The sequence below is a fragment of the Nothoprocta perdicaria genome, unplaced genomic scaffold, assembly GCF_003342845.1.
Source record: "Nothoprocta perdicaria isolate Ctin4 unplaced genomic scaffold, notPer1 scaffold_20, whole genome shotgun sequence".
NCBI lineage: Eukaryota > Metazoa > Chordata > Aves > Tinamiformes > Tinamidae > Nothoprocta > Nothoprocta perdicaria.
Genome location: NW_020455205.1, coordinates 6,986,376 through 7,005,928, shown reverse-complemented (window position 1 = coordinate 7,005,928; position 19,553 = coordinate 6,986,376). Strand labels below are relative to the sequence as shown.

General features: G+C 43.6%; 1 protein-coding gene across 1 annotated transcript in view; it reads right to left on the bottom strand.

The window, feature by feature from the left end:
• Positions 1-2,423: 2,423 nt before the first annotated feature.
• FAM129A (family with sequence similarity 129 member A) overlaps positions 2,424-19,553 on the bottom strand; it is a 45,816-nt gene continuing 28,686 nt past the window's right edge. The window contains exons 6-14 of the mRNA XM_026037933.1: positions 15,299-15,414; positions 11,754-11,858; positions 11,497-11,659; positions 10,346-10,533; positions 9,935-10,096; positions 7,334-7,444; positions 6,595-6,702; positions 5,185-5,296; positions 2,424-4,271 (exon numbers count right to left, since the gene is read on the bottom strand). Of these exons, the coding sequence (XP_025893718.1) occupies positions 2,620-4,271; positions 5,185-5,296; positions 6,595-6,702; positions 7,334-7,444; positions 9,935-10,096; positions 10,346-10,533; positions 11,497-11,659; positions 11,754-11,858; positions 15,299-15,414 (2,717 nt within the window). The 3' untranslated portion in view covers positions 2,424-2,619. The remainder of the gene's footprint in view (positions 4,272-5,184; positions 5,297-6,594; positions 6,703-7,333; positions 7,445-9,934; positions 10,097-10,345; positions 10,534-11,496; positions 11,660-11,753; positions 11,859-15,298; positions 15,415-19,553) is intronic.

Genomic DNA, 19,553 nt, shown 5'->3' with positions numbered 1-19,553 from the left:
CCGGCGCCCGGGGCGGCCGCCAGCACGGAGGAGGCCGAGAGGAGCCCGAGGGCCAGGAGCCGCCAGGGCCGCCTGCAGCGGGGCGCCGGCCGCGCGCAGCCCCGCTCGCCGCCAGCAGCTCCGCTCATGGCGGCGGCCGCCTGCCCTCCCGCTAGGCCCGGCGCCGGCCCATGCCGCTCTCCGCCCCCCGTTCGCCGCGCGGGCGGTCCCGAAGCGCCGCGCCCGGCCCGGCCCGGCCTTGCCCCGGCCCAGCCGCCGCCTCCTTGCGTAGCCACGGAAACCACTTCGCGCCGCCACTTCCGCCCGCCCGGCCGCACCTCCACACTGCGCACGCGCCGCCTCGCTGGGCCAATAGAAGCGCCCCGAGCCCTCCCCCTCTCCAATGCCGTGCGTGCGCGCGCATCACGTGTCCCCGACGCCGCACCTCGCGCGAGTGCGACGTGGACAAAAGGAGGGGCACTCCCCCCCCCGCCGCCCGCACCGCTCCCTGCGGCGGCTCCGCTGGGCGCAAGCGCGGCCGTCGTAGACTACAACTCCCAGCGTGCTCAGCGCGCGGCGGGCGCCCCCTCCGGCGCGGGGGCTCCTGGGGGCTATAGTTCCCGCCCGCTGAGGGGCTGGCGGAGAAGGAGGGGCTGCCGTGGCCTTCTCAGCGCGTCTCCGTTTAACGGGGTGAAGGAACGCGGCGTTTGGCCACCTGAGCGGCACTTTGTGTCCAATTCTTTAAAAATAAAGAAGAAAACAAAAGAARCAAACAACAATCCCAAAACAAACAACAAAAAAGAAACCTGCTGGAGGCCAGCAATGAAAGGAAAGAGCTGGTTTATTGCCTTTACAAGCAGTTGTTACAGAGTTAGGTCAGGACACAGCACAGGGCTGAGCCAGTCTGGAGCCTGAGAAGCAAAACCCTCCAAGCCTCTACCCCAGATCCCTCCCGTGAGGATGGCTCTGCTGTCCCCTCATGTACAAGACACAACTCACCGACGCGAGTGCTCACAGTGGCCTTTTCTTGACAAAAAGAGTTAACTTTCTGCTTTGAACTCAAGGAGGGCCCTAGTCCAAGCTACTCTTGCCTATTCCTCTAGTGTCAAGGCTCTGTTAGTATTATAGACTGTTTGATAGCATTAAATAACAGACTTTACASAGTTAAATGACAACAAATATCAGGACTCTTACTTGGCAGGGCTCTTGCGGTTTCATTATTTCTTTCSCATCTCTTTATGATGGAGTTCTGTAGTCCGCACTTGCTGTATTTATAATTAATCTGAGCTGCCCTGGACTCTACTATATTTATACAGAAAGACTCAGAAACTCTAGGCCAGGTTTCTAAGGTACCTTAAACTGACCTCCAACGTGCATGGCTAGTTTGCCTGCCTAGTTTATTAACACACTATTTTTCACCCCCAAACTTTTCTGTGCACAGACATTACAYTGAGTAGGCAGGTGACGCATACACAACTTTGTGCATAGATTACAATTTGATGTTGTGGACAATAATACACTGGAAATGAAAAGAATCTGCTCCCGAAAYGTGATTCTGCACTCCAAAACCTAACTGAATAAGCTTTACTTAGCTGCTTTCTGCTTAATGAATATCTGTTGTAGAGATTATACACAATGGTTATGATATTTCAGAATTACTGCAATTTACTGTTTATCTTATGCTACCTAAAAGCCATCACCAAGATCTACAAAATTGGGACGATGTAACTGAGATCAGTAAGAACGTGCAAGGCAGGACTCATATTCTGTATTAGCAATAAGTGAATATATTTCATGGTGGGAAGTATGATGGAAAGATGCCACCTGGTTACTACTAACTACTATAGTTATTGTAAACATTCTCATCTTTCCCTTCCATAAAGTAAAAAAAAAACAAAACAGATGTAAAGTGCTCTGGAAGGCTAAATAACCTAGAAGTGCAGAGTGGGACTGAGAAACCTGCTCCCATGTTTTTCCCATTTTAAATATCGCAATAAGAAAAATCAGAACACTTCATTGTCTTTCATATCTGTCAATACTTGAAAATAATTAAGTAATCCGATTCCAGAGTTTGCATACAATGTGGCCTCCAAGCAATCTACCAAATTATCCATTTGATTCCTGTTTAACTAATAAAAACGTCATTTATTTCCCATATACTACATGCAAATACTAAAAGCATCCTTGAGTAACAACTTATATATCAACCACCTAAGAATCATCATGTTGCTGTCRAATTCATGCACTTAAATACCATAATCTAGTCCCTGGCAATGAACCTAAGAACAGTGAAGTTGTTAAAATTAAAAATAGTTTGTAGCTAGGGGGGGCAAGTTGTTTTCAAAGCATTCGGTGGTCACGTTTTCAAACTTTTTTTCTCTAACCATAAAAGGTAGCAAATATTAAATGAAAGATGAGGTTCCCAAATAGTAACCCAATTTTAAGGACTGAGAGCTGTTAGGAAAAAGAAAACAGTTATCTGCCACTTAGGAAGAGATCACAAAACTGCAAGAGATCCCATCCTCTCCTCCAGACCAGACTTAAACAAGTATTCATGATTAAACAAGTATTCGTGGCTTAAACAAGTATTCAGGCTACTGGTGTGAATAAATCCTAGAGGGCCAGACTGAAAAACACTTSTTACTCTTCACAGCTTTGCAGTACAGAACTGTCGTCCCTGTTTTCTTCTGTGAGAATCTCGCTTCCTTCTGTGCTTTTAACTTCAGCGTGTGGAGATGATTCATCTGCTGGCTTCCCTTCACTCTCACCAGACCAAGCATCTCCTGCGACCTGGACAGTGCTAACACTGCCCAGCTCCGGTGCGGAAGGAACTGGCACATCCATCGCTTCTGTTCTTGGGCCTTGTGTTATGTCTGAATATTCAGCCGGATTAGGATAAAAGCTCTCAGTCCCTACCTCCACTGTGGCACTGTCACTATTCCTTGCTCCTCCTTCCTCTACATTTAATGTTTTGTCTTCAGTCACGTTTTCAGCGTGCTCCTCTGGCTGCAATCTACTGCTTTCACAGCTTCCCACGCCTGTGCACGAAACACTTTGGACGTTCTCTGTTTCTGTCTTTACCTCTTGGGATGTACCAGAGATGTCCACCAACCATTCTGCTTGTGCCGTATTGCAGGCTCTCCCTGACATAATCATTAAATTTGTGCTATCCGTCCCTGAACTGGATGGAGATAACTGGTTCCCCGTGAGCTCTGTGCACTCCAYATCTTTATTCATCAGGTGGCTCACTTGACTTTCTGCTGCAGTAACTTGGCTCATCTCATTACACCCATTGTGCTCCTGCAACTTTAATATCTCRCACTCACAAATCTCTTTCATGTTCTCACATGAAGTATCTGCTGGTAATTCAACTGCTACCATCAGCAAACTCCTTATTTCATTCACATCATCAGGAGGTTTAACACTCTCTTCTTCTGAGTTGCCTTCTTGCTTAGTCTTGTCTCCAAGCCCTTCGTTCACTGTGTTTTCACTCTGTAAAGTAACCCTGTCTTCAGTGACTGCTCCTTGGTTCTTGCTTTCTTTTTTACTGTTCTCTCCAAGCCCTACTGCCCTTTCACCCTGAGACAATTCTCCTAGTGTCTCTTCTTCTACCTGAGTTTTCTTATCAACATTCCCTAAAATTTCTGCTTCTACTGCATTATCATGTGGGGAAGTTAATTTTACCTCTGCAACTTCTTCCCGTATTTTGCTTTCTTTTTCTGCATTGCCTACAAACTCTGTTTCCGTTGCCTTTTTACTCCCAGAAGTTACAGTTTGCTCCACTGTACCTTCATGTACCTTATATTCTGTTTCAGTGTTGGCTCCAAAATCTACTTGCACTGTGGTTTCAGTCTCAGAAGTTACTTTTTCCTCCACAGCTTTCTCCTTATCTTCATTCTGGGAAGTTCTTTTTTCCTCTGCAGCTTCTTGTTTCTTAGGAGTATATGGAGGGGAATCCTGTTTTTCACTGATGTCTGTAATGATCACTTTTTCTCTTGTGCTTGCCCGATTATCAGCCACTTTGACAGGAACTACTGTCTCTTTGTCTAGTGACTTGCCATCACCACGATCCTTCTCCCAGGAATTTTTTTCAGTCACAACAAGTGTTTCCTCACTTGGATTTTCAGTATCTGATATTTCGGCTCTGGTGGTGGAAGGCTTCTTAGCAGGAGTGGTTTGAGCTGATCCCGTAGGAGTCTTGAGGTCAGTTAAACTGGACACGCTTTCACAAGGCAAATTCAAGTTATCTTCAAAGAGGTTGTGTTTCTTCAGAACGGCAGCTTCTTTTATTACTGAGTGAAASAGAAAGGACAAAATGTTTTGAGAAGGCTGACAGACAGGTTTAAAGAAGATACACTCTTTTCCTGTGTTCCTAATGTTATGTATTCTAATGTTATAGATCATATTAGTAATAATCTTCCACATTTTTGGTTTACATTTTATTTGTTTTGAARAATGGGACTTCAATATTGAGTTGAGTCTGTCACTGCTGTTAAAAGAAAACTGTCAGACTGTCTACAATGCACGAAGGTACCTTTTAAATGCAAAACTATTTACACCAARTATGTGAATAAAAATGTGTTCATAACATTATACTGAGATTTTGGAAGGGTAGTGCCCCAAAGGGGCTATTAAAACTTCTTGTGGAATACAAGGACTTGTTTTTTTTTTAATCATATGTACAGACAGACAGAAGCAAGGAAATACACAAGTATTTTATGTATCTTCATCTACAACAAAAATGGTTTTATTTTCTGATTAAAAAAACTCAAACAGGTCTGCAGAGCATACTGTATTGGCAATAGTAATTTACTAGAAAGTGCATCCAGCAGTACATTCTGTTTTGGAAATTTGTTTTCACTGCCATTAGATGTCACCAAGTCTTTGCAAATAACCAAATTCTGAGCGTAACTTCATCCCTTTGCCCATGTATTCAAAAAGAAATAGAGGTRGTATAATTATTTTGTCAGAAAACATTTTGAATATCCCAAACTTTGTAAAGGTTCCACAGGGATTCACATTTATAGGCTTGCCATGCTTCTTTAATGAGCTGAACCAAAACATGGAAGCCTCTTAACTGCAAATGCTTTGGCTCAGCTAGGGGTGCATCTGAGGCAGCCAGGTTAGGGCTCTTGAAAGCCTGAGGCCAGAGCTCACAGGCCGCTGGTCTGGCTGCTGTTACTGCCACCTCARAAGCCTTCTTACCTTTCAGGGTTTCTTCAAGCAGCATCTGATATAAAATCTCTTCATAGACATTCTCTACTTGGATCACACTAGTGTAATCAGCAAAAATGAACTGCTCGTATTTCTGCAGCTCCTGTGCAGGCACACAAGGAACAAAGAAATAAAYAAAAATAAATGGAGCTAAGGCATATTGAGTGTCTTACTTCAACAGGGAACCTCGGAGATGCCAACTAGCAGCTCTTGTAATGCTCCTTGCTGTCCCTTGAGGTGAACTGCTTGAACTAATTAAATTAACCATATATGCTCACAATTTATTATGCACTTATCAACATTATTTTTGCACTAGTTACCTGTTGCATTTTTAGCAGACCATGGCCATCTGCACCATAATAAATAATTCTAATGTAAATAGCTGGTGAGGAAGTGCCTCAGTCATTGYCTGTCCTGGGAGGCAAACGCATGGTGAGCATGGGAGATAACTGGAGTTTTGTTTTTTTAATAGGCGTGTAACATTTTAACTTACTGAYTTATATGTAAGAGTCTATGTCTAGACAATTACTGAGTCATTATCCCTARGAGCTGCTTGATAGTCTATAAAAATAAGTGGAGTGACCCCTGCATAKTTCTAATAGAGGAGCTTTCACACTATCTTTGTTTTCTAGTAGCTTGAAGGTGCATCTATCCTCAAACGCTCATGAGTGTAACTTGACAAAATACTCATTTCATAAAATGTTGTTTAAAACCTGAAACAAGCAGGAGAGGATCAGCTCGAGCAGCACTGCATGGGTGACACAGCTCGTGGCCACCACTGAACATCAGCCAACCAAAGGGCAGGGAGGCCAGGACGGTTTAGGGCAGCAACCTTTCAGTAAGTACAATGAAAGTGTGAGAGGTTACCACACACTGCCTGCCAAAGGGGCTCCCTGTGAAGCCCATGGGTGTCCAAATGAAAGACTATTTATTTTGCGTATTCACAGTGGATCCGCTGGGCTCAACTCAGAGGAAAGCTCTCTCCTCGAGCCACCAAATGGGATCCCAGACAGCTGGGATTTCAGCAGAGCAGCAGCGCTAAGGACAAGCTCGTAACCTGGAGACTGTCAGATTTATGGAAAAGTCTGGTTTTGAGGGGACTCCAGATCTCTAAGGAAGAAATAAAACCAGGAGAGAGCACAGGCCTACAACGATCGTTGAGAAGGAAAGTTGCAAATACCACTTCCATGCTTTCTGAATCTCCACTGGACTCTCAATCCCTCATCCTGCCACACCAATGCACAAAATGGCAAATCTAAGCATTGCCTGGCAGARCAGGCAGCCAATGTATATGGCTCCTTGAGGGAAAACAGCTTTAGATGGTTTAGGATTTATTACCAAGGTGTTAAGTCCTTCCTGTCTTTTATTATTCTCTAACCACAGAGCAATAAAGTGACCTACCGGTTTGCATGTTGAAGCAAGTGCCTTCTGCATTGTTGGCAAAGTGATCTGTATCAATGCTTCTTGAAATATCTTCTTCCGGATAGTGCTGCTGTCATAATCATATTGCTGCCAAAAACAGACAGAAAGAGAAATGAAGCCAAATGTGTTTGGTGCTATCAGTCATTAACAGAAGAACCTGGTTCTTGCTGACCTGTAACTGGTGATAGGCAAATTCCATAAAGTAGCTCATCACAGGAGCACTCTGGGTTCAAATTATCCTGCAGATTAATTCAACTTTTGCAAAAATGCTGAGAGATTAGGTTTTRTGTGATGCCTTTTCTGAGGCTAGATGAAATACTAGGGACAGGCTAATTCTAAAACTACTGTAAAATGATTTGCCCAGATCATCTCCATTTGATTTAAAACTGCAGTTAGTAAGACTGTCCATGTATACACTTTCACAGCTGTCTGCCCAGAACTAGGTTTTACCCTCCAAATTAAGTTGATTACTTACTATGTCTAAAGTCACTCTCACTGGAACTTCAGGTCATTTACTTTAAATAAAAGATCCTTTTTTCCCCCACAACTTTTTCACTTAACATGGTCATCTATGCATCTGCTAAGCGTTACCAAATCAGTATCTTCCACTACATGGTAAGCCATTTCTTCTCTCAAATACTGAAATAAATTTACATAAAAGATATTTTTGGTTTTCAAAGGGCAAGTTTTTCTGAACAAATGCAGCAATAATATTTACCTTCAGTACTCTCAGCTTGACTTTTTCAATGGTTGTTGCAATTTTTGCTGAGTCGGCTTGGCAACTTGGAGAGAACAACTGCTCAAAAGTATAAACTGCGTTTTCCATCAGCTAAGAATAGTAATTAAAAATTGTTAAAGATCAAGGCATATGAAACATAGTTTTCCAGTAACAGAAAACTTCCATATATGTAGAGAAACATGASAAATGCAACTGTTAATTTGATTTTTTTAGAAGGTGAATAGGAGAGAGAATAATCTGCCTAAAACTGATAATGTTTTCCAGTACTTAAAATGATTGTGAAAGGGGAATAAAAGCCTTGTTTATTTTAGATTTCAACACTTTATTTTAGAACTGGAAAGCAAAAAGAAGAACATGTTACGCTCGTGGAAGAAAACAAGAAAATGAAATGACCTCACTTTCGTTTTTTTTTATATCCAAATTATCCAATATAGTTTCAACTTATCTTGTCCCAAAAGTGTGGTTTTGTTGGTGCAATTCAAACTACTTTTCTGAGTGAAATAATATATACTAGCAAGAGTTTTTTGAAGGCTCAAMTCACAGAATGAAATAATTTCTCATCAAATGATTATGTTGGTATTTGCCCTACTTTCAGGCTACCCACTGATTCATTATTATAATTGAAAATTAAATCCATGCTCTGAAAACATACTTCAGAAAAACAGTTCTGCAAGTGGTAATTATATTTATGTAATGTGAGTTTTCATCTTTTAGCTATTTAGATTTGTCATTCCAATTTGAACATATTCTTATCGGAGAAGTATAGGGATGTCCACATGGAAGGCGTTGATCCTGCTGTGTCTTCCTTTGCACTGCTCAGGAAGACACAGGTCAATCTGCACAGACAGCCRCTTGCCATTCAGAGATCTTTTTGTGGTTTGTTAGTGAGTATGTACCTGCTTATGAGTAAGACACACTTTCATCTCCTCCATGGTGAGTAATATTTTGTTTTTATATAACCCACGACAAATTTTGGGAAGAGCGATWTTTGTAACTTTGAAGCTAGCATGAGACTAGATTATAGAAACTGTTTGTACACGGAAACAGAAAACAGGGAGCTGTGTACAATCTGTGCATTCATGAGAAGACCACACAGTTAAGGCTTATGCACTGCAAGACCTTGGTCACAAAAAAAAAGGACAAGAACAATTTCAGCATCACATCCGAGGCTAATTTAAGATGAAGTRCTCACTTTTTATCTGATATTTTATTTGGACCAAATGGAAATTGGCACACCTCTAGCAAAGTCTTTGGAGCTGTCTTATTTATGCCAGCTGAGCACATAGCAGCTTATTTATGCCAGCTGAGAACATTGCAGAACGTTAGCCACTAGGGGATGCCAACCTTTCCAGTCCTTACCTATACMTTCAGGGAAGGAAGCCTATTCCAACCACCTGGTTCTTAGCAAGAGAGCTAGGATAAAGTCAAGGCTTTCTTTTAAACTAAGACAATATGACCTTAGACCCTCCTGACCCTACTTGTTAACAAAACAGGTGCTACATCCACTGACACAAAGTGGAACCACTTACTATTCTCATGAGATGAAATATTAGCCCTCTGAAGACAAAGGGGCAGTAAGAGCTTTGGCAGAATAGTATGTACTCTCATTTAAGCTATTTGACTCAYGGTCCCTTTAGAAAAAGACTTGGCTTGTCAGGAATGTATTTTCTGCACCCTTCTTTGTTTTCACTCATGGTCTTCCTTTAAAGACATTTTTTATTTGAGCAGCACTTCAGAATGGTCTCTTGAAAGATAAGTCATGAAAAGAGATTTTTATTTCTAAATCATTCTTGTTATTAGAAGAGCTGCTTGTAGAAATGCCTTAACTGAGCACTGTGCTAGAGACTTTATGTCTATGGTCATGATTCTGACTCCACAGAACTGGACCAGGCCCAATTTGTGAGATAACATGATGAACTGGTTAGTTTCTCAACTACTGAACAGAACCACAGAATTCAACACAGAGCTACAAGGCCTTACATGTCCTGCACTGTGGCAATTGAAAGCAGCTGACTGGTCAGCTCTTAGTAGATTTCTGGCCAGATATCCAGACAATATAAAAGCGAAACAAAATTAAAGTCTATGCAAGCACGCGCTGGAGGGGAAAAGAGGCGACGTGGTTCCTTTTCATCCCAGGGATGCAGTCACTTCAGCCGTTCAGATGAAAACTGAATTTGGCTAAAGCTGCTAAAAGCAGGTATATCCTGAGATGTCATCAGCAGTCAAGTAATTCCCTATTTCTACTAGTACTAACTGCCTYACTTTATATTAATGAGAGACCAAATTACCAAAGGAGGAAATATTACTTTTTTGTAAAAATAAATTCAATATTTTCCTGAAAAATTAACTCTTGAGAATGCAGTCAGGCAGATATTGAAAGATACATTCAACCTCATAAATATAAATATGAAACTGAGCTTCTAAATATGATTTTATTAGGCTTCGTATCTGTACTTGGGAGATGTATTCCAGCTTCTTCCATAGCTTTTTATCAAGATTGCTTTGAAGTGAGTTGAAAGGACAAACCTAACTTGTTCCAAGTGGGATTTTTCCAGAAGGAAAAACTGGATGTTACAGTACCTCTTGCATGAAGTTCTGTGTCCTCTGAACCACGAAATCAATGTGATAGACCTTGAAGCGGCTCTTGAGGTCTTGAAGCAGTTCCTGGAGGAGGTTCACTTTCAGGTAACAGGGCTCCATTTTCACAGAGTTGAATGGTAGCTTCATAAGCTGGTCCACATTCTGCATTTCAACAGGGAAGAACAGGTTTAGAGAGTAAGCAACCTGGGTTGAATTTTTAATATACAGGGTAACAGTGGCCCTAAACAAATTCTGAGATCTACACTCCACATGCACGAATACCACATGACTTTTTAGATGACAAAACTAAGCACTAATTCACTACAACACAAGAAAGCAAATATTGCTGTGAGCTAGGTTCTAAGTAGAAAGTCCCATGGCAATGTGAAACAGTCCAGAATCATGTCTTACCTCCTTCAGCTTTGTGGTATCACTTGTCTTCTGGAAGTTCTGGATGATTTCATTAACTTCTTTATCAAAGAGTGAGCGGACTTCGGTGAATCCCGAACTCACTGGGCCCATGAGCTCCTCCAGGATGGAAGTAAGAAACGGCTGGATATTTTCTGTGCAGCACTTCTGGGCAGGCTCAGAAACAGTGGCTGGACAGTGTCAGAMAACACAATGGATGCATCTTAGGCCATGAATAGATACAGTGAAAAATGTCATACCGATCCATTCTAGAATGGAGCCACTGACATATTATTTTTGACTATTGTCATCCTCAAAGATGAAAGGCCAGTTTATGGTTTTAAGAGGGGCAGTGAAACACCTTCTCCCAGGCCTCAACTAACCGCATTTTAGCACATTAGCTGCCCTGTGACAGAATAAGAAAGGGCAGCTGCAAATATTGATAAAAATATTGAGAGGTTTGTACAGAGCATAGATGTTGCAGCTTTTAATACGCTGTATAAGGAGTTACTTGAACTTAGTACTTTGCAATTCAGTGAAAGCATCCGACTGATGTGGGAATATCTATGCAACCTCCTCAGGGTTAGCAAAACAGCTCTTGAATTCTCAGYTGTTCACTGCCAGCTTTTGCTTGCTAGCTTAGGCAGGATCARCAAATGTTTTGTCTATTTTTTACAGTCAGTTTTATATTAGCAAAATTATAATTTTTCATTCCACATTAATTTTAAGCCACCTAAGCCTGGTTTAAGTATCCTCTAGTAGTCTGAGAACCTGTCACTTAATCATAACCTGTTTTTGTAGAGCATTACTAGACATCAGATCTTCCTTATGAAACCTGTATCCTCATTATAAAGGGCCRCTCAAGTGAAAATGAAAACAGAATTAGCAACTCCAAGCAGAATACTCAACACCTGGCAGGGTTAGCTCCAATTTAAGACAACTTTGCATTTCCACAGATAGAGTTTCCAGAGGTATCAATTCCCACCAAAGGCTTTGAAGAAGAACCTCAAGCCTTCAGGGTTTTCTGAAAATCAGTATTTCCATTTGGATTTTCAAAACACAAGGCATGTTAACACAATAATATCTGGCAATTTGAGCAGCACGACAAGAAACATTACAGAATTGCTCGAAAATGCAGATGTTCCCTCACTAACCTTTGATTTTTCCAGCCAAGAAGTTCTTTGAGTTCAGAATCTGATCCATATCTGAGCGAATGGTTCCTTCAAGAGTTTTTGCAAAATCTCTGCATTCTTCTTTCAAGGTACTGAGTCCTTCAGAAACTTGCTGCTGGACTAAGCTGTATGTTTCTTCCACAATCTAAAACCATATTAAATTAATAAGCATCAATCAGAAGCAGCACACACAAACAGCTGCTATGAGAAASAGCAGGGCTGCAAATCTAAGTACTTACACCAAACCAGGCCCGCTTCCTATCATTCCTCTTTCCTTTCATTTTAGGCAGGATCATCGTTTGAAGGTTAGGTAGAAGTTCCTCCATCACAAGGTTGCTCAAGATCTACATGGTCAAAAGATTAAAATGGTACATTCACTCACTGTCCTTCATCTGAAAACTGGGTGCTTGCACTACACAACCAAGTGCAAATACAGGTAATCTCAAATACAGAACTGCCTAGCTATCCCAGGAGAACTGTATTTAAAATATTAGCTATATCTGGGGGAAGCTGAGGGAATCGAGTTTGTTCAGCCTTTAGAAGAACTGCTGGTCCACCAGTTAGAGATACTGCAGATAACCCACATAGAGCTTTTCATCTGTCCTAGAACACTGCTGGGAACAGCTGCCCACAGCTTCTGGAAAGTCTTGAACTGCAGTGGACATCCTGTAAATCCCAGAAAGACACAGTAACCCTACAAAAAAAACCCTCACAAAATACATCTTGAGTTTCTGTACGCTTCTCATTTCATCTCGGGGGGAAGGATAAGTAGTTTACTCTATGGTTTCTATGAAGCAGAGCAAGCCCTTCTTCCCTTTTACTAGGGCCTTGAACAAGGTTTTTCCAAGCAAATGTTTATTTGAACCCATTTCTTTTCCTTGCTTCAACAAGGTGCCTACAACAGTTCTCATTGAAGGCTCACAGCCCCAGGACCCCATGGCTCGGGTGCAGACTGCAAAAGCACCAAGCAGCTTCCCATTTCCATCGTACTCAGGCTGCCAGCGCTTGCTCGTGTTCAGCCTCCCACAGCGGGGTTGCCACCAAGCTCAGTGGGGTCACCTCCCTGCTGCTCCTCCTGTTGCTGCACTTGCCCAAGTGCYGCCTCACTGCGAGCGGCCAGCGAGGCACCAGCGCGGAGCACAAGGGAAACCCTAGGAATTTGGGCAGCAAAGGCCCATGAGGGCTCTGACAGGGTGTCACGTAATATAAAGCAGAGCATCTCCTGCACCTACGGCAGCCCCTGCAGACACAGACTATGCAATATCCTACTTAATAAGCATTTACTAAACTTAAGGAYTCACTTTATGCTATAGCACCATGCAGATTCAGCTATGCTGACTCAAATACCTGTCAAAAACCAATGGCCTCTGAAAGTAATGAGTCTCACAGCTCTGAAACTAATGAGTCACTTAAAAAAAATCCCATGAATAACCTATAATAAAATCCCTTGAATAACTCCTATAACTGGAGTGCCACAAAACAAAATGTAAAAGTGGCAACTGCTTGAACAGATGCTGAGGTCTCTGAGCTGTCAAGCAACCTTTTTAACACATACTGGATTGAATTTAAATTTCTCTACTGACAGGTGTGCTTGAAGGGCTTGCTTTTTAATGCCTTGTCTGGTTATCTTTATTTACTCATATATTATTCTACAATAATGCAGCGCTGATCACTGAGGTTACATCAGTGTAAACCTTAAGTACTGTAACACACTCCGGGTTATAGACATACTCATAACCAGTGGTGTCAAAAATTTCAAGCCACCCCTCCATGAGGTGTCTTCCTTCCTTCTGCTTGCAGCCCTCTCCTTCAGCACTTACCTACTGTCAGAAATACCACTTACAACTCCAGTTTTATTTCATTAATAACGAAACATGTAAAAAAGAATGACACCCCCCCTTCAAGAAAAAAAAAACCCACAGGGAAAGGAACTTTTATGAAACAAAATACTTTTGAGTAGGTCTTCAGATGAGTACGTCTTCAGTTACTATTTGCTTTAGTCTATATCCGTGCTGCGGTGCTTAGGCAGCGCAGCGTGAGCTAATGACCACTTTAGCAAATCCTGGTGAGACTCCGTGCCACCACAAAGACGTGTCAGTGACTCTAGTTATTGGCACTGCACAGAACTTTTACGGCAACAAACTTGGAGACTGGTCGTTCCAAGCCATTCACTCAGCTTGGATATTTGCCTAAAACAATTATTATGCTTGGTCGAAGCACGCATGAGAACACACTACACTTACAGAATGAATTATTACTAAAAAGATAATAGCATTAACTGTCTGCATGTCTTTTGATTATAGTCCTCTTGAGGTATAGGGGTTATGAGTAAGCAGTTGGCAAGCAATGGGAGAAATAAAATGCAAGTGAAACTAGCAGTATTTAGTTCCATGACTTGAGGGAAGAATGAGAAGAAAAAACCCGTGCAGATGTGTCAAGGAATTATGTCCTAGTTAATCCCTTCAAAGCAATGATTGAACTCCTTATATTAAGGTATTAATTATTAGAGGTTGACATGAAACCTTGATCTCTGACATGAAGGCTCAGGGGAAGATATTCTCTAGAGATTCTCCTTCAATTTCCACCTTTTTTTGAGGCTTGTCAAGGTAGGCTTTTCCTAGAAGGATAATCTGGTTTGCTAAAACAAAATGCTGACTTGTGAACTCCCCATCAGGCTTTTTCCAATTTTCCAAAGGAATGCCAGATTTCATCATGAAAACACCCAGCAGCTGGTACTGAAGTAAATATTTGCTGCTGAGCACTCTGTGCTTTGGAAAAAATGCACAAATCAGCGCCTAAGTAATAACTCAGTTGCACTAAAATGCATTTGGAGTAATGCCCTAGAGATCAACAGATACTTTGGCTAACATCCATGCTCCAAGCTGATTCATTCAGGTGCTCAAAGTTTATATGTTTAGCCTCCCACTTTTTAAATATTGAAGACTGTAAGTTTAGCCTCCCAYTTTTTAAATATTGAATAGACAAACTTTTGGTGCCCTAGCGTGTTTGTTACCACGCAACACTATTTCAGGAGTCTGGAACAAGAACCAGAACAATGAGTTTATGCACTCAGGACTAAAAGCTTGATTCGCAAGAAATAAAGACATTCTTATACTTAGCTGTTGCTCTGGCCTTACTAGACCCTGATCTGCTACAACAGCATCTGGAGGTGAGTTGCAAAAGCAACTGCAAACTGTTTTATTTAGTAACAAAGACAGTASCAATCAATGAAAAAAAAATCTCTCTTATCTGCAGAACAGCAATTGAAGAAAGGTAGAAAAACAGAGTGCAGCCCAACTCATCAAACAGTGTGTATTTATTTGCTGCATGCAGACAGTGTCCGAGCTTGATGTTTATTACTTTTGGTTTCACTGACTTAGCAAAACCATAAAAAGCAGCAAATGTGACAAGTCTTTAGCTTTAGGCCCCGCATCTTTCTATTTACCACCGAATTCTGCAGCATCTACTATAATTAAGGCAGATATGTGAACTTCCTGCGGAAACGGGGCCCTCCCTACAAGCCTGCACGAGCTGCCTGACACCTTTGCTATGCAGCACTTTCTTTCACTTTGTAGTAAAAATTCACAGCATGGTTAATTTTTAAAAAAGCTACTGCTTATATCCTGAAAGGTTATCAGAAAGATGCATCTTTGACAATTGCATGTATTGYATTTTCTTAAAAAACACACTATTATTTCTCTCCAAGAGACCCTTCTACTTTTACTGTCCTCAAAGGCTCTGTAACCAAAGCCAAAAAAAAAAAAAAAAAAAGGTTTTCCTTTACCTGTTTTTCATTGCCAGTGATCATTTCCCACATCCCATAGTGGCCTTTCTCTTGACGGAAGAACTGAATGGCTTCTAAAAACGCCTCCACTTCATAGGTGGTCTGCTTGAGAAAATCTAAGGGAAACAAAAAAGCAACACAGACAATTCACCAGTCAACAACCTTCAAAAAATTAAGCAGCTTTTCTCCATCCAATTTTCTATTCTATGTGCTTCCAGCAGAGCCTCATGATCCCACCCATAGATGCCGTCCCTGTTTTGCAGATATTTGGTGGTCCGGGGACATTAAAATATCATCAAAATGTTTGCACACGTAGGCTGTTCAGAAGAAAACCAGCGTCCGATACAGGCTTTAATGCAACAACCTGCAACTCGACCCGGGAAACAGTTGAATGTCCTAAAGCTTTTTGCAAGCAGAAAAGCCCCAGATCCGCACTATTTTGACCACGAGAGGGCCAGGCGGCGCTGCCCTTGGCAGGGCCAGGCCTGGCTGGCCACAGGCGACGCTCRCTCCGAGGTGACTCACATGTTTTCCTCGCTCGCAGCTGGGCTCCCTCCTGGCGCGGCCAGGACGGGAGGTGAAGCCCGTGGGGCTGCTCTTGGCTGCCGCCCCATGGTGTTGTGCCAGTTCTCCCCGTGAGCAACAGCCAGTTTTAATCCCAAGCCCAGGCAGCGTTTTCCCTCTCCTTGGAGCATCCCTGAACTCACGGAGAAGTGGGAGGACAAGGCGGAGAAAACGAGCGCAATTCCTTTCAATCCACCCAGATCTCATGTTCTCCCCCATGCAGAACAGAAAACCACAATTATTGCCATCTTCTTATCGAAGAGCCAGAGGTAAAAAGGAGGCTCTGCTCTTCAAGGCCTACCGCATCTTCAAGACCTACCGCAAACTGCTTAGCTTAGAGAAATTTATTCCCCCTTTCCAGAGGAGGAAAGGACTGCACTGGGTACCAGGCACTGACTGTGCCTTGGATGGTGCAGAAGTCTCCAAGGAGGCAGGTGACTTTGGACAAGAGAACTGAAGCTGGGAGAAGGTCATTTGCATCCTCCAGGACATCAGCAAGGTCAAACATGGTCACAGTAAATGGGATGCACCAGCATCCGGTGGGACACACAGCGCACACCAGGTCTGCTCCTCCAACATGTCTCTGCAATATGCAGACCCTACACTTTCGGGATGGTTTTTAAGTGACCGGCACAAGTTGGACACAGTGTGACCCTGCATTTCTCCGAGGGGCCAGGGGGAGGAGGGAGGCCAGGGCTGGCGGCAGCGCTCCGACGCGTGCGGCTCTGCGGCTACGYGCCTGTCGGCGGGTTCGGCACTGGGAGCATCCGTCCCCACAGCAGCAACCCGCACTCCTAGGGAATAACGTCCCCTTCGCCCGGTGASAGCAAAACAAAACCATGTCTGTCCTCCTGGAGCTTCAGAGTAAGAATTCCCACACAGAGATGTCTTCCCACACCCGTATTCTAATAAGAAACATCGATAAGCATGTTCCCTCCCAATCTGTTCCCTCTACAAGCCTTTCACTAATGCTTCTTTCTGAAAGAGATGTGGAAACACCACCACTCCTCAGGCAGGTRCCAGAACTTGCACGTCTCGTGCAGGCAGAGCTGACTGTGCTCGATCCCGCAGGAAGGAGCATCCCTGTGCCACATGAGCAGCTTCGGTCCCTCTGCAGACGCTGCCATGGGGGATTCTCTGCTACGGCGAGTCCAGGCTAGCTGTGCATGGGCTGCTCTCACGCCAGACAAAACACCCCCAAGCTCCTATTTACAGGGGTAGTGCCACAGATCTCCCCACCTGTAGCTGGAGCAGKGGCTTTGCAACACGCCTGGAGAGCAGCGTGTTTGGGTACTTCAGCTCACACAATCCATCTTTACAGCTCCTGCAGACCATCTGCTCGGCATCTCAAGGCCAGTCAATGCTCCAACCTGCTTGGAGGCTGCTCGTCCTGCCCTCAGCAGAAGGAAGATGTCTCTAGCGCCACACATCCCAACCAGCTCTGTTAGCTGGAGCCAGGGTGCATCTCGGTATCCATCCAGCAAGCTGCAACAATGTGCATAGCTGTTTAAAAGACATGACAGACTGTTTCTCGCTTACCAACCACAAAGGCAACAACCAAACTCTTGTCAGCACAACAGAGTCCACTCCTCGTCCCCAGCCTGCTGGAGCTCTCAGGCAGCTGCCTCCAAATATCCGTGTTTGGGATGATCAGTGAAACTTAGACAGTGGAAGAGCATTTCCTCCGCTCCCGGCGGGACCTGCCAGATGCCATAACCAGGTGCCCAGAGGTTTCCACCTGCCCCGATTTACGAGGTGCCTCTGTGGTTCCTGGCGGCATCTCCAYGGCCTCTGCAAACTGGGACTCGCCGAGTTCTGGACTTGGCTGCAGCACCGCAGCGTTGAGCTGCTGGGGCAGCCAAAGATCTGCGGCCAGGGTGCTTTATGAGGTGTCAAAGCTGAACGCGCCGTTCTTTAAAACAAAGAGAGCACCCCCACTACCACGCAGTAAACGTTCTGCTCCCTTACGGACTTCTCCTGCAGTAAATCTTTAACTGTTATTATTAGTAATATTTAAAGGATACTTCAACAGCAGACTAAGTGCTTTACCAATACAGCTAAATCACTGAAAATAACCTGATTTTTTTTGGCTGACATTTCACAAAAAGTTGAGCTTGAGAAGAAGCTGATGAATCAGGCTAAAAGCAAAATCCACAAGCATGAGCTCGCAGAGTGCAGTTTTTGATTAAATGAATGCTGACATAACCAACTGACCAACAAAACTCAGAAGTAATCCGCCCAGACTTCATCTCCATCTAGCAGTGCTCATCTCTACATGTGCGTTTCTGAGCTAGAGAGTTGCATGTGATTCGGTTCAAGATTCTGCATTGGATGAATCTTGCTATGGCCGATACACACACTGTCCCTGAACTCTGCCTGCAAGCAACTACAACTGATARCCAGGCAGTCTGGCTCACAACCACGGTGGTGTTTGTAAGGGATGATCAAGTAAAGGTGCATAGGTGGCAAGGCAGCTTGCCTAGCTCTTGTCCACCATGCTCAAAAAAATCTCCATTTGTGGAGCTATCTGTTAATGGCCTAGCCTCTTGTGATACTATAAACAGAGAGCAGGATGTGGGTGAAGCTGAAGAATATTTGGGATTTTCACTGTTTTGTCTTTGGTTTTAATAGCCTCCAAAAGATGGTGCTTACAACACTTACTATTTCCACTGCATATCATGTTCAACTAAACAGTTTTCATGCTTGCAAATGCAAATTAAATTTTCCCAGGTGTCTCTTTTACTGTGAGAGTGACAGAGCCCTGGAACAGGCTGCCCAGGGAGGTTGTGAAGTCTCCTTCCTTGGAGATCTTCCAAGCCCACCTGGATGCCACCCTGTGCCCCAGGCTCTGGGTGTCCCTGCTTGAGCAGAGGGGTTGGACTAGATGTTCTCTAGAGGTCCCTTCCAACCTCAACCATTCTGTGATTCTTCCAAGTCATTCCCTTCTCTCCTGGCATTTGTGTCTTTCTAATGTATTTGGATTACTGAGTTCCCTCTGGTTGCCATTAAACATGCACTACTTAGCTCTTTGAAAGCAAGAGTTGGTTCATAGAAAGTCAAGCACACACATAAAGCAGAGGGAAGCTGCAGAAAGGAAAGGTTATTCTTTTCTTTTCAAGAGTGAGGTATCTGCTGGAGCCTTGCTGAACTCATCCATAGGTCATTTCCATCTYTCATATGGATATTTCTAAGCAAGCACAATGCTACCTGTCAAAGACAGTATAAATAAATGAAATTTCCCTGCCTCAGAGTGATCTTTTTAGCACAGGTTTCCCAGAATAGCAATTTGGGGGAGGTATTTCTGGTACCAGTCGCCTAGGCTGTGAGTAGGGCCTGCAAAAAAAGTTTTGTCTTTTGCTCATGCAGTTTCCGTGTGCTGATGAGCAATTTTCTCCGGGGAGATGCATGAGTAATATCAGCACGTGGAGGAGGCCGGCGGGAGGCTAAGAGAACGGGTGGCAGAGGGCCCATTGCCACCAGCCCAAGGTGTGGGCCGGGCCTGCCAGGCACCACGTTACCACACGGGGAAAAGCAGCCACCTCGGCTCCCAACACGCTTTACAGCCAGCCCGGTACGAAGGCAATGGTCCTCAACTCCAAAACGTCAGCTTCTTGCTAACTTCTAGCTCCAAAAAGTAAGGAGAGCCTTCCAGACCAAGAGAAGAGCAGGCCATAAAATCAAAGCAAAACCT